Source organism: Pezoporus wallicus, unplaced genomic scaffold, assembly GCF_028554395.1.
Source record: "Pezoporus wallicus isolate ANWC-B61680 ecotype Strahan unplaced genomic scaffold, APGP_CSIRO_Pwel_v1 contig_8234, whole genome shotgun sequence".
NCBI lineage: Eukaryota > Metazoa > Chordata > Aves > Psittaciformes > Psittacidae > Pezoporus > Pezoporus wallicus.
In genome coordinates this window covers 91,854-113,967 of record NW_026637703.1, presented here as the reverse complement: position 1 = coordinate 113,967, position 22,114 = coordinate 91,854, and the positions used below count along the sequence as shown (strand labels likewise).

Genomic DNA, 22,114 nt, shown 5'->3' with positions numbered 1-22,114 from the left:
CTGACAAGGTCAAATCACAAATGGATTTAAATGTGGGTTGGCTGAATCAAAGGTACAGGCTGTCAGTGGCTACTGAACATGAAAACTCGAGGTGCAACCTCAGATTCAAAAGCTCAGAGGCTAATTGCTGCACGTACATGTGTCTGAAAGAACTGCTACAACCAGAAATGAGAGTGCAGAGGTGGAACATTTGATCTGATCTTATAGTTGATTCCCTGATGGTAGAGGGGACCTGTCCTACAGAACCATTACAGGAACAGAGACATCAGCAGTGGAAGCTGATTGCCACCTTATCAGGCCCCTTCTTTCAAATGCTTTGTCCACTTAATACCAAGCATGCCAATTATTTCATTCCTCCTGGATCGATAGTTTGCAATCTAAGCCATGGAGCAGCAAAAATCTTCCTTTGCTCATTTTCAGCCTATTTTCCTGTTCCCCCTGTGCTCTATTTCCATCCTCCTTCCCTTTGCTGTTTACATCCTATAAATACTTGCTGACAGCTGCCAAGTGCACCATAGGTGTCATCTGGCCAAGCTATGCTGAACACATTCTTTCCATCTAAATAAATCCCCTCCAGCTGCTGGAATGCTTTGGGACAGGTTCTCGGTTATACTGGTGTAAGTGACTTCAACGACAGATCTGTACTGGTGTAATCCAAGAGCAGGAACTGGCTCATTTAGTTTCCTTTCCAAATGCTCCTTCCCCTGCTTTCATAGCATCCCAGACTGGCTTGTGTTGGAAGGGACCATAAAGCTCATCCACCTTCCACTAGACCAGATTGTTCAAAGCCCCATCCAAGCTGGCCTTGCTATTACTTCTTCTCATAAGATGCCCTAAGTTAAAAGAACTGTATTTCTATCCCTGCCAGAGGAGCTCATCGGGTTTAGGCTTTTAGATCACAGCTATTTCTGCAATCTGCTTTTAGTGCCTGGCACTTCAGCCTTACTCCTGCATGTAAGTCAGTAGCTGACACTGCTGTTTAGCTGAGGAGCAGACCTTACACAATCCAACCTGCTTTCTGGAGAAAGCCTACAACATGTCTTAACAAAGCCACATGATAAGTACTGTAAAGAATTGCCTGCTCAGAGGGCGATTTTAAACTGGTCAGCTCCAGACTGGATTCTCCCCCTTTAACCTCTTCTGAAGCTCAATTTCCTTATTCATGCATTCAGAAAACACAAAGGGATTGCTGTGACCACACTGGATTTGTTTTTACTTTGCTGCATGGCACCCTTGAGTGAATAACGATTACTGCTATTTCATCACCCCTGTGTTGTGCATCAGCAGAGTCCCTGCCAATACCCAGCTAAACGTGTAACAGCCACGTTACCACCAACACAAGCATCAATTTTGAAGCACTGACCTGCAAGATGGGACTGAAAGTACTTTTCTTGCTCTTATAAACTGCCAAACTAAATTGTGTTTCATTTATACATGAATACAAAGCTGATTCTTTCAGTTCCAGCACCCTGAAGAGAAGGATTCGTGACTGAATGTATTTGTGTAAACTAAATTGTGTTTGTGTGAACTATGTCTTCCCTGTGAGGGTGCTGAGGCGCTGGCACAGGGTGCCCAGAGAAGCTGTGGCTGCCCCATCCCTGGCAGTGTTCAAGGCCAGGCTGGACACAGGGGCTTGGAACTGCATGAGCTTTAGGGTCCCTTCCAGCCCAAACTATTCTATGTATCAAAGTAAATGCATGTGACCCCCCCCCCCCACTTCTCCATGTACCATGCAGCTTCCTGAGAGATGTAAATGGGTTTTTGTTCCCCTCCCTATAGCTTTAGGCCATCATTACCCAGCAACACTTCTATGTGAAACTTCTCACCCGCTCCTCGCAGTTGGTTCTCTTGGCCGTGCTCCGCAGCCCCCGGCGCACAGGGGCAGGCTGCCAGGGAAGCTGTGTGCCAGCAGCACGGATCCTGTTCAGTCACAACCTGCGGGAGCCCCACGGACAGCCGGGCTGGGCAGCTCTCTTGCTTCAGCTCAAGAGGAAAAGAAACCAAAGCCAGGAGCCGAGTCCCTGTTAACGCTCGGCATCAGCGCAGAGAAAACAGGGATTGTGCGCTTCTTGTTGTACCAGACACGGTTTCACAGGGGACTTGTCCTGGTTTAGGGAAACATGTGAAGATACAAGTGTTTGGCAAGAAGAGTACAAGGGAAGATCACTGGTGCTGAGCTGTTTGTACACATCAGTGCAGGGCACTTGTGTGGAGTGGAGGAAATCTCCAGTTACCTGGAGCTAAATGTCACTTACTCCGGAGGAAAGCAGGAGCAGGGGTCTGTGTAGATATGAGGAAGGAGTGTCTCAGCAGGGAGATGAGCACATCATGGTGCTGGAGCTGTACCCATGGCTGTTCTTTGCCTTAAAGCTGCCTGATGGTGCAGCTGGATGGAGCATTTTCCCTGCCAGGATTAATGCCTGTCCTAGGACAGGGACAAGGGCTCCCGGCACCAAGGACAAGTGACAAAGAAGATTACTGTCAAATAACTTGTACCAGAACCCAAAGATCTGCCCAACAAGTGCAGCACCTATATATTAGCAAAACCTCTTTTCCATCATATACCACTCTCTAGGACTGGCCTGGTCAATTCATGGAGAGAGCAGAAATGGTATCAACCAGGTCAAGGAGAAACTGGAAACAAGAGCCCTGCTCCATTTCCACCCCAAACTCATGCTCAATGTGCTTCAAAAGCCTCCCAGAGCAGTGCAGTACCTAAATTCCAGAGCACCATTCCTTTTTTACTACTACATTTATTTGTGACTACCAATGGTCACAAACAAATGGCCACGAAGCAGGGAGAGGACGTGCTTCCCTGAAATAACACAGCAAAGCAAGCAGGGAGCACAGCCTTGCTGGCACGAGGGATTGCAGGAAAATTCCTGCTCCTGACACAGCCTTTGCTTTCATCCCCTGGGAAATGTCCCCTGGCATGTGGCTGTAACGCACGAAGGCCAGAGCACAACTGATAAAGGAAGCATTCTTCTGGGAGACGTGCATGTGTCAGCTCCACACGTGCCTGCCTGAGCTCAGATTAGACACAGCCCTCAGGAGGAAGCGAGCAAATGCAGGGGGACATTTCACATTAAAGTATCAGCAGGACTATGGGCTCTCCTCTGTGCTCAGGTCAGGGTTGAAGAAAACACAATTAATACAAAACCAGAGCCTGTGCGCCACTGTTTTATCCACAAGCCACATCTAACACATCAATGAGATGTTGCCCGTCAGCGTTAGAAAAGAAAAACACAACCCTGTGAGCACAGAGAGGGGACGTTTGGTTTTTACACTGGGACTCAGGGAGCAGCAAGGCAGAGCTGCAGCTTGCTTGCGGTGCCACCTCCAGAGCCTGCTTCAGTTTCAGAAAGGAAGAGAAAATACAGCTCAGGCCCCCCAGCACCCACCTCTTCCCCTGACTGACTCAGCAAGATGAAGGAGATCTCTTGGAATGCACTGAAGAGATGCTATTTCCTTTGGTTAAAACCAAGATTAATGTCAGGGCTGCTGCGGAGCTTCACTGTGTCACTAACCAAAGCCTCCCCAGAGCAGGGGACATGGCCTGCTGCTCCACCTTCCTGATGGAGTTAACTGGCAAAGTAGGTAAAAACCAGAGAAATTGCCAAGGGGACTTTGCTGAGCTCCACTGGAGCCTAACAAACCTGAATCAAGGCATCCCCACAACCTTAAATTTCCTGAAGAAGCAAAGCTATACAAGTAAAACCAGCTTTTCCCTCATGTAACTGCTTTATTCAAAACATGTTATAAGCAGTCATTAGATCACTCAGCTTACAGGCTCAGTGCAGATGAATATGTATTTAATATATCAAATTTAGAGATTCGTCACTTTAAAGGGAGTGAAGGGACCTTAAAGCTCACCCAGCCCCAACCCCTGCCACGGGCAGGGACACCTTCCACTAGAGCAGCTTGCTCCAAGCCCCTGTGTCCAACCTGCCCTTGAACACTGCCAGGGATGGGGCAGCCACAGCTTCTCTGGGCACCCTGTGCCAGCGCCTCAGCACCCTCCCAGGGAAGAGCTTCTGTCTAAGATCTAATGATACTATTTAAGATATAAATATATATAAAGATGCAGAAGATATATAAAGATAAATGAGGGGCTATATAGAGTGCTATCTGGAAATGTGAGATAAAGAGAAGTTTCTGCCTTAAATAAGCAGCAGCATTTTTTAGTATGTGTTTTGTTGCTGATCCTGACATTGAGTGACACAGTCACTGGCTTGGAAATCAAGCAAGTTTACAAGTTGCAACTGTATTAACTCCAGTTTGACACCTTCAATCTTCTGCAGTTGCTTCAATAGATACAAACATTGCTCTGAAGTCTAATTGTACTTGTGTCCTTCCAATAACACTATTTCATAGTTTTCCTAACCATAAAACTTCCCAATATCATAAATTTGCCAGAGTAACTACAGTGATGATCTGTCAGCTCCAAAGGATAACAGAAAACAGACCACTGCAGGGCTGCTCCTACTTACGCGCTTAACAAGGAAGTTTCCAATCTGGACCACAAAAAGCAACTTCTATTTATCACATGCCCAGTGAAACAGGGCTTACCTTCCTGCAAGAAAATCCAAATGCAACGTCCTTTTAGGACTGATCTTATTTCTGCTTCATGTGCTGACTTCAGAGCAAGCTTTAAACAGAGAGATTTCTGCCTGACACAGAAGTAAATGAACAAAAAGCGTCCAGCCCTTCCAAGAGAACTGTCAGGTCTACCCAGTCCGGGGATACCTGAGTAATCCATTGAGGAGAGGAAAACCACAAAGCAAAACCAGAACAGTACACCAGCAAATGCCCCAGGGTTTTTCTTTTCTCATCCACCTGCCAGCAGCACACTCCAGTAGGTGTGTACACAAGGAGGAAGGAGGAGAGAGGCTGATGGCAAACTGCAACCCCCCCATCTCCCTCTGCCTGGGGATGCCAAACAAAATCCTCTTACTCTGAGCCAAGAAATAACTCAGTTATCTGTGAAGAAAGATAATTTCTTTGGAAAACAAATACATCCTCCTTCCTCCACCCCTCTGAGACTTAGCTGTGAAATGTCTTAAAAGAACCCATTTTGAGCACAACATCTGGAAGCTGCAGAAATAAGACCAATGCAGAGTACTTTGAAGAATTCAGCTGTGATTTCACTTGCAACTACTCCAATCCCTTCTTTTTTTAACAGGAAAATCCTTTGCCCAGATGAGGCTGGACAGAGATTCCTAAAAATCACAGCAACACAAGAGCATCTTCCTGAAAGCACTTGGAATCGCAGCAGAGCATTGCAACTGCTGTGTGGAAAGTGTTCCCTCAAGCTTGCAGCTCTGTAACACAGCACACGTTCCTTCAGCTGATACAGAGAGGTGCAAAACTACTAACAGGAGCTGAAGCACAACTCCACCTCCTCCCTGTTTAATTTCATCTGTATATCAAAGTACTGCTATGAATAAATGATTTTGGTGGGTTGAAGACTGGAGATCAGGACAGGACAGTTCAAATAAACCACTTGCAATTAATTTTTATTAAGTCATAGCTTGGAAGTTGATGGCTCCCAAGCTCCTGCCGCTTGGAGGATTTAATAGAAGCCATTAATATCTTCAACCTCCATGGCAAATAGGAGCAAATGAGCAATTACAGAGGTGCTACAGATGGGAAAAAGAAAAATCAGATCACGAAGCATTACATAGGTGCTAAGCCATCTGAATAGCACTTTTATGTGCAGGGGGTAACCCAACTACTACACAACCCACAGAGCAATTGCACTTGGATCTGGTAACAGCCCACTGCACTTTGAGGCAGGATTTTGACTGGATGCATAAACATGTTTGATATGGTTGAGCTCTTGGGCAATACACAAGATGGTCCATCCCTGAAGAAATCAAAGCAAAGCCTCTCAGGGGGAATTACTTTGCAGTGTGTTACCAACCCTCTGCAAACACGAAGTCTGGAGCCTTCAGTACAAGTTCACAGCCACGTCTCAAGAGGTTTGCTCAACAAAAGCAAATACTCAGAACTTACTCTTTCATTTTTAGGACTTGGATTTTGTTTGTTCAGACAATACCCTCTCAGGCTGACCTGGGTAAACCTCAAATTAGGTATCCAAACATCATCATCTTTTCCAAGGAAGAGCCCAGATTCCTATGTTTCTCCTTGAGCCTCTACAACACAGCACCAAAAGTAAAACTCAAAGTCAAAGCTGTAATTTTATCTTTGAGGATAAAGAGTTCAGGCTCTTCTCTTGTTATTTTAGCTCCTGGATTTTGCAGTGAAATCAAATCTGCTTTTTGAAAGACATTGGGAATCCAGGAGCCTGAGCATGTGCCTGACACTGGAATTCGGATTTCCGTCTGGTTGATCTGCACGTGGCAATGGATGCTCTATGAGTGACAACAGCACAAACACACAGGGCACAGGCTGCATCTCCAAACACCTTTATGGATAATTACAAGCTCCGAAGCCCCATACATCAATCTGAGCTTAAAAAGGGACATAATCAAGACAAATTACAACTCCACTGTGCACTGAGCTCTATCTACACACACAAAAATGTATCCCAGGTCATCAGAGAGCTTCCCTTCCTCTGAAATGCACCCACCAGCTGGAAGCTGACCGCATGTGGAAGGTGAGTACTGTAGGCTCAGTAATGCAAAGGTCATGAGGATTAACCTTGGGGCTGCCAACTTTCTGCCCTTCCAAATGTCAAAAGACAGATTTGGCCTGCTGTACAAATGGATTACTTTGACAAAAGGGATCTGAAGGAAGGATATTTCAAGTATTCAGGGTTTCTTTCCATGACACAAAGCAGATTCAGCCCCTTTATCTCATTCAGATACTTCCATCCTGCAGAAATCTTGCTCTCTCAGCCATTCCTGGCTGCTGACAGATGCTGGATGATAAGCTTCATTCTTCAGTTTAGAAAGAAGGGAAGAAGCATTTTTCTGGTTTCTTATTTCAGTTGTTTCCTGGCACCCTTTACAGCACTGTCAGGATGAGGAATGGGATCCTTTTAGCAGTGCATATTCTTCAAGACCTGTCTTGCTACAGAAAAGGAAAGCAGAGTCCTTATGTGGCATCACAGAAACTTGAGCAAGCCCTCAGAACTGAAACACAAGTTTCATGGATGCTGCCTGACTGTATCATAAGTAGAGATTAGGAAAACGGTGTGAACTGAGCGCAGAAGGACCCAGTCTGTGCTAGACCAGCCCCATACAGCACTGCCAGGCACCAACCTGGAGACTTCCAGTGCCTAAATAGGTTACAAGAAACCTGGAGAGGGGCTTGGGACAAGGGCCTGCAGGGACAGGCCAAGGGGAATGGCTTTAACCTGCCAGAGGGGAGACTGAGATGAGCTCTTAGGCAGAAGCTCTTCCCTGTGAGGGTGCTGAGGTGCTGGCACAGGGTGCCCAGAGAAGCTGTGGCTGCCCCATCCCTGGCAGTGTTCAAGGCCAGGTTGGACACAGGGGCTTGGAGCAGTGAGGAGCCAAATACCAGCACAGTGAAACCCTGACTGCACATCCCTCACTTTGGGGTTTCACCCTCCACAGCTGCAGAAACTCCTGACGCTGAGCACCTCACAGAAGCTGCTGCTGCTCTTCCAGAACTATCCCAGCCAAGGTCAGAATGAAGAGCAGTGGTTTTAGCAAGAATTTCGTCTCATCATTTACTCCAAGTGTTTTATCAGACCATGTTTTTTGAATACTTCAAAGAATCAGAATCTATTTTTATACATTTTTCAACCTGCCAGCCCCTGCTTACCGTCAATTTTAAGCACTGTGAGATAGAGATAACAAATGAAGGGGATACCTATAGCCCATTATAAACCACTGAGAGCAACCTTAAACACTGCTAGCAATAACCTATTTGCAAAAGGCAGTGTGTCCTGAAGCTCCCTGCACCATCTGAGAACTATTTTAAAGCGTGCTCCTGTTGACAAATAAGGACACCCCAGTATGGCAGAAGCTGGTGGCAAACTACATTTTTTGTGATAGCTCTTTTGAGAGAGGACTTGAAAGCAAAGACTGAGAAAGGAACTAAAGGGTGGATATGAAGACAACAAGCAGGAGTGACAGTGGAATGAAAAGGGTGTGAAGAAACCGGGTAAACTTAGGGCTTGGATGTGTCAGAAAGGGAAAATCAAAGCTTACAGACTAACAGAGAGATAACCAGGTGGAAAAAGGGTAGAATAGATGATATATGATTGAGATAGGAATGGAAGCATGGAGAAGGTGTTCTTAAGTAAGCTTTACTGTGATTCTCCAGCACAAGGAACTGGTAATACCAGCACATTTGGGCTCAACAGATCCGTACCCCTTTTACCTTTGGGGGTCCCTCATGAGCCTCAGTCTATATAGAGTTCTGAAACCAGCAAAGGAGCAGAAAAATATTTACTGTGGTCCAGCTTATATAAGGAACATGAGGAGTCCAGGAAATTCCCATGGGATTTTTTTATCTCCTCTATAATCTCCATATGGAGTATGTTTAGGATCCCTTAGGGAAAACAACTGCTCTGTGTTTGTTACAACAGTATTTTCAGTGCACATCTCTGGAGGCAGCTTCTGAATTCAAGCAGCAAATTCCTTCCCTCTCCCCCCTCAATTCCTTTACCAGCACATTGTGTCTGGGTGCTTGAGGTCAAGTGTCATAGTTTAAAAAAGCAACTCTCTCAAGCTTCCAGTTACCTCCCTGTATCTGAGGAGCAGCAATGGACCTTAAGAGCCCACCATCTCTGTTTCAACTACTGCAGCTCTGCAGTCGTAGCTTTAAGACACTGTCCATGCACACACTTCTCCCACTGACAGAAGTAAAAAGCCTCATACCATTAGTTACCTGGTTTAGATGGGGAATAAGAATTAATCTTCCTTAACTGCTGGAACTGAGTCTGAAGCACCTGCACCATTAAACTTCACACAGTCTCCCCAGGAGATGCTGTTATTGCCTGAGACTGAACATCAGGGCTTCATAACCATGAAGCTGCTATCACCTGCACACTACAGGACAAGAAGCTACAGCATGGAACGTGTTAGTTCTCTGCATCATGTGAGCAACCTGTCCATCCCAAGGATGGCACTTTGTCATTGGAACACTGTTTCCACCTTAAATTTCAGCATTTTAGTCCTTGGATGTTTCATCACATACTGAAAGCTGGGCTATGAGATGCCAGCTCCACCACTGCACCACCAGCCTGCCCACTCCACCCCATGGTGTGCAAACCTCAGTCCTCACCTAGGAGCCTTCCCTTGAATTACACCCTATAAGACTCACCAAGCTTAGACATCTTCTGTACAGTCTTCCCTGTTTTCAAGGAAGAGACAAGCTTCTTTCTGCTTCTGTGGACCATGACAGTCCACAAGGGATCTCAGTCACCAGGTAACTTGCACAGCTACAGCTCCCAGTGCCCTTCTCCATGGCAGCACTGCTGGAAATGACCTTTCTGCATTGCCTTTTGATCATGGTCTTTGGCAGAACCAACAACAGCCCAGAAATAGAGGTGGTTTTATCTCTAAGATCCCTTCCTTGCAGCACGTTGCCCCAGTAAGTCCAACTGTTGTGTTACCGTGTTATGTTGCTCAGTATTTGCATGTTCATTAATTTTGGCAGCTTGTCAACTTTTCCTTAACCAATTCAACCCAGGCAAAGAACACAGTGACTTCATGGCTCCTCTCGGAGAAAAACCTGATAGAATTTACAGGAGATGAAAGCAGAATATCAGTTGCCTGCAGTGACCCTCCTGCCACACACCACAGACCTGCATCATGCAGTGAACAAGTGCAAGTTTCTCAGAGTTAAGATGGGAAAACCCAATTAAGCAGGAAGCATTGAGCAACTAAGAAGCAGGGCAACTACAAAACACCTTCTGTTCTCAATTATCATAAGGAAAGGACACTAAGAAACAGCCTGCCCTCATATGGGATGAGACCACAAGACTTTTGTTTTAAGGCTCCCCTCCAAGTTAGAACAAAACAGACAGAAAAGCAACCCCCCAAACCACACTAGTAGCTTTATTAATCATTCCTAACTCCTCATATAAGCTTACTGCAAATTCAGCCTCTGCACTTATGCCAACTCTGATACCACTTAATTGCTGGGAGCATAATTCAAGTGCTGTGCTAGAGGCTGTAGAACACCAGCAACACGTCCCTTCATCTGCCAAAGTGGGACAGCAACCTGCAAAGACACCACAGTAGGAACAGAATCTCTTACAGCAGAGCATTTACTTGCTTTCAAGTGTTTTACAAGGATAGGCCAGATCATCAATAGCCAAATTCAACTCCTTTTCAAACAAGATGGAGCAGGGGAAACACTACAGGGTTTGTTCCTATGCAAGAGCTCCTTAGAGTTAGCCAAACTTGCTAAAAGCATGGATCAACATTCAGGAAAGGAATAGGATCTTCTTAAGTTCTCAAAACAACCATTTCAAGTTTTTCCTTCTGTTATGCTGGAAGCTTTTCATTAATTTTTTTCTACCACAATTGCTCAGAAGCACCAGAGGGCACAGGGACAGCTGAGAAACCTCTCAATATGCTGCCACCAAACCAAAGACCCTTGTAGCTGCCCTGGAAGATGCACATTGTATGCACCACATCCTAAGGGGGGCGTGGGCATCCCTCACCTTCTCAGGGAAGGCTTCAATGCTCTCCAGGGGGTGGGAGAAGGAAAAGGCACAGAGTGCTGTGGAGTCCCCTTCTGCCACCCATCACCGGGCCTGGATGGGGCAGGAAACGCAGAACGCTTAAGTACCTGCTGGTCACAGCCTATGGCACCAGGCATATTCATTCGCAGCACAAACATCCAGCTGATTACTATGTCTTACCCTAGGCAGTAGATCCCAAAAGGCAAGGAACCTCTTTTAACAATAGCACTTTCCTTCTCAATAAGCTTTTCTGATGCACATCCTGTATCTGGATCTTGTGCATTACTGCAAATACAGCTTCTTATCAAAATAAACAACTGGAACAAGTCTAATGCTTTGTGCTTTCCCATTTTGCCTATGTGGAATAAGGCACAGTGGACCAAATTCACTCAAAATCACAGAATCCCAGCCTGGTTTGTGTTAAAGGGACCTTAAAGCTCATCCAGCTCCAACCCCTGCCACAGGCAGGGACACCTTCCACCAGAGCAGCTTGCTCCAAGCCCCTGCGTCCAACCTGGCCTTGAACACTGCCAGGGATGGGGCAGCCACAGCTTCTCTGGGCACCCTGTGCCAGCGCCTCAGCACCCTCACAGGGAAGAGCTTCTGCCTAAGAGCTCATCTCAGTCTCCCCTCTGGCAGGTTAAAGCCATTCCCCTTGGCCTGGCCCTACAGGCCCTTGTCCAAAGCCTCTCTCCAGGTTTCCTGCAGCCCCTTTAGGCACTGGAGCTGCTCTAAGGTCTCCCCTTCAGGAGCCTTCTCTTCTCCAGGCTGAACCAGCCCAGCTCTCTCAGCTCTCACAAGCCCAGCTCTCTCACTCCTACAATAACATTATAATCAACAACAAAGCTTGTCATCACAGTTCTGCTTAAATCAGTCTTCTGAAACAGAACAACCCAACTCTTTCCCCAAGCCCCAGGGATTCCCACATCCTTCTGCATTAATTATTTACTCCCCATAAATTTTAGTTGTCAAACAGCTTTGCAGTACAAAACCAAAGAAAGGGAGGGCTGTACGTGGGATGGCTAAAGGTCATGAGAATGATTTATGGGAGGGCTTATGCCTTTGTTGCAGGGTTTGATGTATCATTATTCTTGCAACTACATTTCAAAGGTATTGTTTTCCTAAAGGCAAATCCTATTTCCTTTCCTCTAACTCCACCATGTTTCTAACTGAAATTAAGTTAGCACTTAACTATAGCAGAACAGTGTAATTTTAGAACTGTATCACTTCGATTTGTGTTTTTTTTATACTCACAAGAGAAAAAAAACCTTTAGTTCCACGGAGCCTTTTGTCATGACAAACCACAAAGATAATTACTAGGAAGCTGCTCGGCTAAAACCTCCCAACTGACTGCCACTGCGAAGCCAGACAAACACCAAAATAACAGCTCAAAAACTGGGACTACTGGAGCCACAAAACACAAGATCTGGAGCAGAAATAACCACCAGCACCCTGTAACTATCAGTGCTCTTGTTTCAGTGACCAGTATGATCCATGGAACAAGGTGGGAGGTGACTCCATGTAGTACATTACCCAAAGGCTATGTTAACTATCAAGAGCCTGTGCAGAGATTCATCAAGATATTTGTAGCTAGGATGGGTTTTAATCAGAAGATGATTTGAAATACCTACTGCAGAACCTCTTCAAGTTCCTTTGCCAGTAGAATGGGGACCCAAGAACTTATTCTGACCTGCCAAAGGCAGATATTTAGAGAGCTCAGTGTAACTCTGTCCTTTCCCCAGGGTCTTAATTATATTCTCACTTTGAAAACCAGCTTTTAAGAGATCTTTCATCTAACCACAATTTAGACGACAATGCAACCACAGAAATAGCATTCTGTACCTTTCCACTGGAAACACAATGCTCAAACCATCTATGTCAGCCTGAACCCTCAGAAAAAGCCTTTTAGTCCACAACATAAATAGGGTTTCAGAGAAAGAAGAAATTCTCTGTTCTGCCATTTAATCCCCCTGAAGTTCTCTGTGTGACGCAGATGCAGAAATGAGCAAACTCATTGCTAATGGCACATGGTCACGTTGCAGAATGGGGGGCGAGCATCCAGAAATCCTCAAGCCAACACAGCAGCAGTGCAGTGGTTCAGCTTGGTGGGGGAGGATGACACAGGACCAACACACAGGCTCAATAAGCCTGCTCTTTCTTACCTCTGCTCTTGAAAACCAGCAGGTGGTAGCTTGCAAGTTAAGTAATAGAAAATAAATAGTTTGGCAAAAAATTACAGCAGTGTTTACAGAGGAAGAAAGGAAGGGAATGAGCAAAATGTGCTGCCAGAAACATAGAAGTGCCCATATTTTAGCATGACATAGGCTTCAGTAAAGACAGAGGTAACAGACAGCTTGGAACAAAAAAAGCAACCCACGAATGCTTTGCACCAGAAGCCTCCTGAGGTGTCCAGATTAAGCAGAAGCTCCCCTCCTCTCCTCCCCTTTGTTGTCTCCACAGGACAGCACTTATCTCACAAGTGAAATACTGAAATCATCTCAGGTGAGGAAACTGAAAGCAGGATAAAGGCATCCTTACAAACACTCAAAGCAACAGCCTCAACACTGGCTGTCTCAGCACCAAGTGACTAATCAGGACATGCTGTCACAAAGGAGCTTAAACCTTCAGCCTAGCGAATGCTCCCCTCAAAGCACGCACGGGCCCAAAGACAGAAGTGTGATATTTCCATGGAGTCAAATAGACAGAGCATGTGCAAATTATATTGCTTTAGTTTTGAGAGCAGTATTTCAAAGCACTGTTTAAAGAAGGGCTTCAAGAACTCAATGATGAAGACAGGGCACTCTTCAGACAAAGGGCTACTACATTTTGCCTCAATATGAAACTCTCAGAGGAAAAAAGTCAGTAAGAATTCATTTCCAAAGCTCACCAGGAATCCAGATGGAATTCTAACACTGTTCAGCACACACCCTGCCCTCATGTCTGCAAAAATACAGCCTTTCTGTAAAGTAAGGCTGTCAGAAATGTACAGATACCCAGAGGTAGGGTGATTATAGGAAGAGAACATTCTCCCACTACAGGACGTAACTCCTTCTGCTGCTCAAGCTCTGAAGAGCTCTGAGGACCTTTGAAATATCATGAGACACTTTCTAATACAAGAATTCAGAGGGGAAAAATATCCATAGTGTAGGCCAACAAAGGAAAGAAGTGTCAGATTTAGTGCCCTGGTCACCTCCTGGTATTAAGCCAAACTTACAAAAGGTCTCAAGAGGTCACACTCATGTTCCTTCTGCAGAAATCCAAGCACAAACCACACAGCAGGTTAAGTCTGTGTAACAAAAGCAACTCTTCAGTGTCTCCCCAGATGCTGCTTACAGAACAGTGATGATTTTACAGGAAGCCTGTTGTCCTGAGGAATCTGTCATAGCCCGGTGACAGATGCTGGCGCTGGGATAAGCCACCTACCTTGCTCCTCCACCACCAAGCACCAGTGCAATGGCATTCCCAGTCAGAACACGAGCCAGGCGGGAAAAGTCGGAGTGACGGTCAGGAGGTTTCTGGCATATGCGTTCGTACATCTCTATCTGCAGGAGAGAGGCAGAGGATGCTCACTGCAAAGGCAGAGCAGAGCCTACACTACCAGCCAACAATGTAATGTGAAGAAGTGGAGAGCTGTTCTTCAAATGAAAGAGGGTTCATGAACTACCCAAATAGTTCTAGTGACCTCTCATACTTTCACAGTATCTGGGAAGATTTCATCATAGCACAGTATTTTCCTTGGAGCTGTTTCTCTTTCTTGACAAGGATCTGAAGCTACTGGGAAGCATCCCAAGTCTGCCTCTGCTTTACCTTTAGCATGGCTTTTGCAAGCATGGGGATCAGCCTGACGAATAGGACTCTACCACATGAGCATACCTATCAATATGACCTTGAGGTAGTATTTACTGTCTTCAGCCTATCAAAAAGGCAAGTATTCATCCAAAAAGAAGACATAAGTCCTTATCCCTGCTTCCCATAGTAATTTGAGTCCAAACAGATTAAAAGAGAACACTCCCTGTGTAACAGTCAGTTGCACTTCAGAATATGACACAGTGACGTTATCTCAGGTTAAATTTGATACACAGAGTACATATACTACAGCTGAGGGCCCAGCCACTGAAGCAGGAATCTCTTACCAGCTTGGTCAGGCTTCTTCTGGAAAAGACTCTACGTGGACAATGGAGATGAAGATGACCAGAACACCAGCTCCGCATGTTCAGCCATTCCACAGTTCGGGAAGGGAGAGGCCCATCCTCCTTATGAAGCAGGATCAGTTGCTTCTGGGCTCGGACCGCAGTGTTCTCCAGCATCCTTTCCAGCTACAGCAGGTTATAACACAAGAGGAATGGGGGTATCAGGTATTTGCTGCTCCAGCATCAGTTTAACAGAATACTGCATTGTGAAATACATATATATGTACTTACACACATATATACATCTGACCACTACTCCTATCTAAATATGCAGGCAACTGTGTACATAAAGACCCCTCAAACAAGGTTGATGTAGATAACTTCACTGTTAGCTGTGGGCTTATGTGGCACATATAAAGCTGAAATCCAACCAGGATTCAAACCTGAATGCTTTTACCTGACACAGACCATTAAACGCACAGCACAGATACACGCTGTCCATGCAAAATGAGACCGCTTCCCAAGTCATACCTAAGCCTCCAAACGTTCAGCGTGTTTTGTTATTTCACTTACAATCAGACCCCTTTTTCCTCTTGCATTCCTTATTTTTGTTGGTTTAGACAACTGATGGCAACTTGCTTGTTCTGTGCTTCCTGCCTCCCACGAGCAGTCAGGAACCAACACAGAGTGACACACAAGAACACTGCTGGTGGTACCAGTCCCAGGCTCTTTGAAGGTCAGACTCAGCACTTCACAAACCTAAAAAAACCCACTTGTGACCTCCTTTTTATGTGTGCTGCAGAATTTATGCGCTGCTCAAACAGCTTGGGAAATAAAATACCCAAAACAGATTGTAAGGGAGGAAAAAATACAGCTTACAACCTGCAACAAAATACATTCAATTATTCACACAATACAATTCCTATCTGCTTTTCCTAGGCACACACCATCAATTGCACCCTGGCAGAAAATAATTTCTCTTTCTGTGTGGAGATCCTGCAAAGAACTCCTGGACAAAAATGCAAAGCTTCAAAGCAATTTGATTTTTGATTTACCAGTGGCCGAAATGACTCCTCAGAGGCAGCAAGCTTAGCTGGAAGTACTTGTACATCAACCTTGCCATTTCAGTTCAATTCTTCTTCTATTTATAATACACATTTCTCAGGAACATTTTATTATTTACGTTTCACTGGGCATTAAACCCAGCAAAACTCATGAGTGTGAAACGAGCTTCTTTGAGACCCCCCCGCAGTCCTGATCCAGCTCTGGGGCAACAACACAAGAGGCATGTGGAGATGCTGGAGTAAGGCCAGAGGAAGCCACAGAGATGCTGCAAAGGCTGGAGCAGCTCTGCTCTGGAGCCAGGCTGAGAGAGCTGGGCTGGGGCAGCCTGGAGAAGAGAAGGCTCCTGAAGGGGAGACCTGAGAGCAGCTCCAGTGCCTGAAGGGGCTGCAGGAAAGCTGGAGAGGGGCTTGGGACAAGGGATGTAGGGACAGGCCAAGGGGAATGGCTTTAACCTGCCAGAGGGGAGACTGAGATGAGCTCTTAGGCAGAAGCTCTTCCTTGTGAGGGTGCTGAGGCGCTGGCACAGGGTGCCCAGAGAAGCTGTGGCTGCCCCATCCCTGGCAGTGTTCAAGGCCAGGTTGGACACAGGGGCTTGGAGCAAGCTGCTCTAGTGGAAGGGGTCCCTGCCTGTGGCAGGGGTTGGAGCTGGAGGAGCTTTAAGGTCCCTTCCAACACAAACCAGGCTGGGATTCTGTGATGATGGACACTGCAAGTATGGGAAGGAGCTGGTTCCACACCTCTCCAACAGTTGGCTCCTGGTCTCCCAGCCCCACGATCAGGATGCAGTCAGCCTGCCGGATGCAGCGCTGGGTCCAGGGCGTGAGGGTGCTGTCTGCCTGGTAGAGCACAATGCGGTGGATGTCCTCCTGTTGTCCCAGCCAGCTGGTTAGTCTGTATTCATGGATACTGGGGACAGAAGAGCGAAAACAAAAGGCATATTTCAGATAGTTTTATATCACAGCTCCTAACAGACTAGGGAGAAATCTTACACGCCAAGCACAAACTCTTAAGGGCATCAGAGAACTGCATCTTTTGCTCATCCAGTCTAAGAACCTTATCTGCTCACATTTCCAGGCTCCTCCTTTCTGTATTTCTCCATTGTTTATACATTTTATATATATATATATATATATATATATATATATATAAATTGAGAGAGAGAGAGAGAGAGAGAGAGAGGCAAGAGACTGCAGTGATACCTAACTTCAACAAGACTTCCATGGAACCTCTAAGACTAAGAACACAATAACCACCTGGAGCAAATCAACTTTTCCCATCTCACAAGTGAGAAAGTAGTTACAGAAAAAGAACACCTGCATTTGAACCCAATCCTCCTGAAACACTGTTGTCTCAAATCCCCTTGATGAGAAAGTATAACCTAGGTTGGAACACAGGATTTTATTCCCAGACACTGTCTATATTCCCCTCCCCTGGCAGTGTTCAAGGCCAGGCTGGTCAAGGCTTGGACAAACCTGCTCTAGTGGAAGGTGTTCCTACCAATGGCAGGGGTTTAGAACTGGATGAGCTTTAAGGTCCCTTTCCAACCCAACCCATTCTTACTCTATGATTTATTCATAGGTATCAGTGAGGGCCAGTACCTGTCCAGTGCAGCAGCACCAAGTCGCTGTTTGATGTTATCACTGGTGAGCAGCAAAGCAGGACCTGGAAGAACAAGAAATTTCAGGTAAGAACTCCTGCCCTTGAGCTCCTGACAAACCATACTGAGGAAATGCAGCTCTAGCAAACGCAGTTCTGTGAGCTTGCTTGGAGAATCATGATGGATTGGTGCAATGAGCAGAGAAGAAAGAGCCAGCATGAAGCCTTCACAAAACCTTGCACATTTATCTATAGCAACATCTTCCCATTCTCCATATTCCCAGAGCTCTGTTACTGTATTAGTCATAACCTACAAGGTCTCTTCTATCACATTCGTGGTGTCACGTAGGATGAGGGTTTCTACTGCAGCTGCATTTGCACCAGCCCAGCATTCAGAACATCACAGACCTTTTGCAGCCCCAGAAAGCCCAGCAATCTGGTTTCAAACAGAAAAGCTATTTCATTGACATATTGAAATACAACATTTGATCATCCTGCACTGAACCAGCTCCCCACGTAAATCCTAAAGCTGTCTAGAGTAGTGCTACCTAATCAATAGGCCAACAGGAACCTGTGCCACCATGAACCCCAAGGAGAGAGACTCCCAAATCTGTGGGGCCCAGCCTGATGCACATGACTTCCACTCTAGAGACAGGCACAGGGACATGCCTGGCAACCACATTACAGCCAGAATGGATTTTGAGGCACATCAAGTTTCCTGCAGGCACTTTACTTGATTTTTCCTTACCAGCAATCATAGGATCATAGAATAGTTGGGGTTGGAAAGGACCTTAAGATCATCCAGTTCCAACCCCCCTGCCATGGGCAGGGACACCTCACACTAAACCATGGCACCCAAGGCTCTGTCCAACCTGGCCTTGAACACTGCCAGGGATGGAGCATTCACAACCTCCCTGGGCAACCCATTCCAGTGCCTCATCACCCTCACAGTAAAGAATTTCCTCCTTATATCCAATCTAAACTTCCCCTGTTTAAGTTTTAACCCGTTACCCCTTGTCCTATAACTACAGTCCCTAATGAAGAGTCCCTCCCCAGCATCCCACGTGCCATATGTGGTGGAGGTTGCAGAGTAACTGCAGCTGAATTAAAACGCAAAGAAAACTGAAGAGATTAACCTTGCACCTAGAGAAAACATTATGTGTCTCATACTGAGAGAGAACTTCACATTTAGGAAGCAGGAAGGAGCAGTTGCTTTGTATTCATGCTTTCATTGTGCAATCCTTCAGATTTTCATTAAAAAAGAACCGAGATTTATGGTCCAAATAACAAAACACTTCATTATGTGAGGTCTCTCAAGGCACTAATGAAACAGCAAGTTCAATGTGTTTGGTAAAAATCAAGGAACCATGAAGGAACAACATGGTGAGGTTGCAATTTCACGCTTCTCTGTTCCATAAGGAAAAGCTGCAAGTCCAGCACCGGGAGCTGAGCACCATGACCTCCAGGCCAGCTCACAATGCTCAATTCCTCCAGCAAAGACTTCACTCTGCCTTAACACAGTTCGGGGTTAGACCTGAAAACACTCAGAAGTATGATTTATCATCTTGTACTTTCCAACATCCAAATCATGTTTGTTCTTTGTGACACTGATGAGGAAGGAGGAGCAAACAAATAGGGACAAAAATATCCATAAGTGAAGACCAAGGGATACCAAGTAAAAGCTGGTAAGAAAGCACAGAAAGGAGGATGACCTGAGAGGAGAACTGAACTTCCTCATCTTCCAGTGAAGCTTCCGGGAGTTGGTTCCTATGAAAGCACTAAGTTCCAAGTAGACAGAATTAGTTCATACACCCTTCAAGAGCAGAGCTGGTTTAACCTGTCCTTCACTCCTGCATCTGTGCTGCTCCTCCCTGGTGCCCACCGAACCGTCCTTCTGCAGGGAGCCTCTTCAAGGCCAGGCTGGACAGAAGGGCTTGGAGCAAGCTGCTCTAGTGGAAGGTGTCCCTGCCCGTGGCAGGGGTTGGGACTGGATGAGCTTTAAGATCCCTTCCAACACAAACCAGACTGGGATTCTGAGACCCAACTCTTGCGGTAAAACCACATCTTTCTTTAACATGGTAGATTCTTTGATCTGATTCACCATTCAGCTTCACAACAGTTGGTCTAGCACAACTTTGGGTAGCATAACAGGATTGAAAGAGGTCTCCCAGAAGAAATACTGATGACATTGCACATGATGAAGACAGCAAGGGAAAGAGGGCAGGTCAATTCTGAAAAAGCATTCAACACCAGTTACCATTTGTGTTCTTTAACGTGCCAAAGCTCTTAGCAAAACAGAAGTGATATATTGACCACCTTTTCTTCCATTATAAGTGATTTACTAAGCCTTGTAACAGTGGTGGAAGTCCAGCAGCAAAGATGAACAACAGGAATGCAAAATGAACCAAGGAATACAACAAAAACATCAAGAGAGACAAAGGCCGAGGAGGGAGCAGAATGCTGCACCTCTGCGGTTGCCTGCTACCTCCCTGCACCCTGTCACCAAGATCCAAGAACATCAGGAGGAGGTGGGAGGGCACCACGCTGCTCTGACACACTGGGCCATGCCCTACAGCGGAAGCATCAACCCAGACACCCTGCCAGCCAGAACCTTCTGTGCAGGTGACACGCAGGCTTGTAGAGCCAAGGTGCCTCTCTGTGACAGTCAAGGTGATGGCTATGTCACCCACAGATGACCTGAATGGGGACAACACATCCCCATCAAGCATGAAAAGAGCCTTAGAGGAGCATATCATAGAATCCCAGCCTGGTTTGTGTTGGAAGGGACCTTAAAGCTCATCCAGTTCCAACCCCTGCCACGGGCAGGGACACCTTCCACTAGAGCAGTTTGCTCCAAGCCCCTGTGTCCAACCTGGCCTTGAACACTGCCAGGGATGGGGCAGCCACAGCTTCTCTGGGCACCCTGTGCCAGCGCCTCAGCACCCTCCCAGGGAAGAGCTTCTGCCTAAGAGCTCATCTCAGCCTCCCCTCTGGCAGGTTAAAGCCATTCCCCTTGGCCTGGCCCTCCAGGCCCTTGTCCCAAGCCCCTCTCCAGCTTTCCTGCAGCCCCTTTAGGCACTGGAGCTGCTCTAAGGTCTAAGCCTGCAAGGCATCCCCCTGCACACTGACACATGGGATAGAGGTGCCCAGACCCTTGTTCATCGCCATCAGAGACTACATGGATGCTTCCAACTGAACCCACTCTGGTTTGTTTCAGAAATAACAACTATCTGCTCTCCATTCCCAATCTCTAGCAAGCTCCCAATTAACAAACCATTAAATAACCCTCCGTTAATGTGATCAAGAACAACAACATATGTGTTCTCATAGACCAGAACGACCAAAAGTGTTATTTAAACTAAATTGGAGAGAGCAACAAAGTAATAAAAAGCTCTCCTTCTCAAGTACATCTTCCTTGAACAGCCATAGCTGCAGGCAGGAGCACCCAAAAGAATGTTAGTTAGTTAGTGCTTTCTAAACTTGCACTATCATAGTTACAGATCATCATCTAGTGATGCTCTTCCCACTCCTGTCATCAGCCCCACAGCTGCTGCTGGAGTCATGAAAACATCTACATGACAGGCCAGACTGGATGGGGCCTGGACAAGCTGCTCTAGTGGAAGGTGCCCCTGCCCGTGGCAGGGGTTGGAACTGGATAAGCTTTAAGGTCCTTTCCAACACAAACCAGGCTGTGGTTCTATGATCCCTCCATCCTACAGCAGCCACCTACATCCTTCAGGGACTGTTCTTTTTCAGTAGCTTTAGACATAGGGTGATGAGCTCAAAGTTATGAACACAGCAGAGGTGATATGAGGTAACATTAAATATTTATCTAAGCCTAGTAGTGTGTCTGTGACTGTACCCAGCAGCAGATTGCTGGGGAAGAGTATTAGAGCAAGGAAAGCCTAATGACATTCTCCCAGCCGCCAGCAATTTCATGAGATCCTCAAGACAGAGGAGGGGACTTTTAACAGCCCCTGAGGGACCTTTTCATGCTATGACCTTGTTGGGATTTTGACTTCTGAGCCTTGATGTGCTTCAGGTGAGAAAACCACACAGCAGCAGTCTTACCCCCAGGCACAGAGGATCATGATTCATGGGGAAACCTCATGGAGCATCTAAACTGGTACTCCAGAATCATCTGTTCTTCAGTACAGAACTACAGTTCCATGAAGGAGAACTGAGGAGAACAAAATGCTGGCAAGTGTCTGAGGACTAGTTCATTTTATATTTTAAAAGGCACTCGAGGAAAGGGCTGAGAAAACCCTCCAGCAAGGCTGCCAGGCTCAAACTGCCCCGGTGAGGAGACACAAGCATCACACAGAGGAGACACAAGCATCACACAGAGGAGACACAAGCATCACACAGAGGAGACAAAACTCTTCCTTTCTTTCCAAAGATGAGCATGGTTCTCACTTTGGTAACTGTTCTCCACATCAATTTCATAAGATATGCAGGAGTGGGAATACAGATACCCTAGTTCTAAGTCTCATAAAACATAGTCAGAAAGTTGCCTAGAGAAATCAGAGGCCCAGAGGTCAAGGTGTGATCTCTGATGCTTAGAAATGATTGCAAATCATAGAAACATAGAACGGTTTGGGTGAAAGGGACCTTAAAGCTCACCCAGGTCCAACCCCCTGCCATGGGCAGGGACACCTTCCACTAGAGCAGCTTGCTCATGAAACCCACCTCACCT

At 46.2% G+C, this 22,114-nt stretch overlaps 1 protein-coding gene across 2 annotated transcripts in view; it reads right to left on the bottom strand.

The window, feature by feature from the left end:
- PNPLA7 (patatin like phospholipase domain containing 7) overlaps positions 1 to 22,114 on the bottom strand; it is a 123,978-nt gene that overhangs the window by 35,978 nt on the left and 65,886 nt on the right. For both annotated transcript variants that reach the window (XM_057407316.1, XM_057407315.1), the window contains 4 exons: positions 17,421 to 17,484; positions 16,560 to 16,728; positions 14,761 to 14,943; positions 14,051 to 14,169 (listed from right to left, as the gene is read on the bottom strand). In XM_057407316.1, the coding sequence (XP_057263299.1) occupies positions 14,051 to 14,169; positions 14,761 to 14,943; positions 16,560 to 16,728; positions 17,421 to 17,484 (535 nt within the window). The remainder of the gene's footprint in view (positions 1 to 14,050; positions 14,170 to 14,760; positions 14,944 to 16,559; positions 16,729 to 17,420; positions 17,485 to 22,114) is intronic.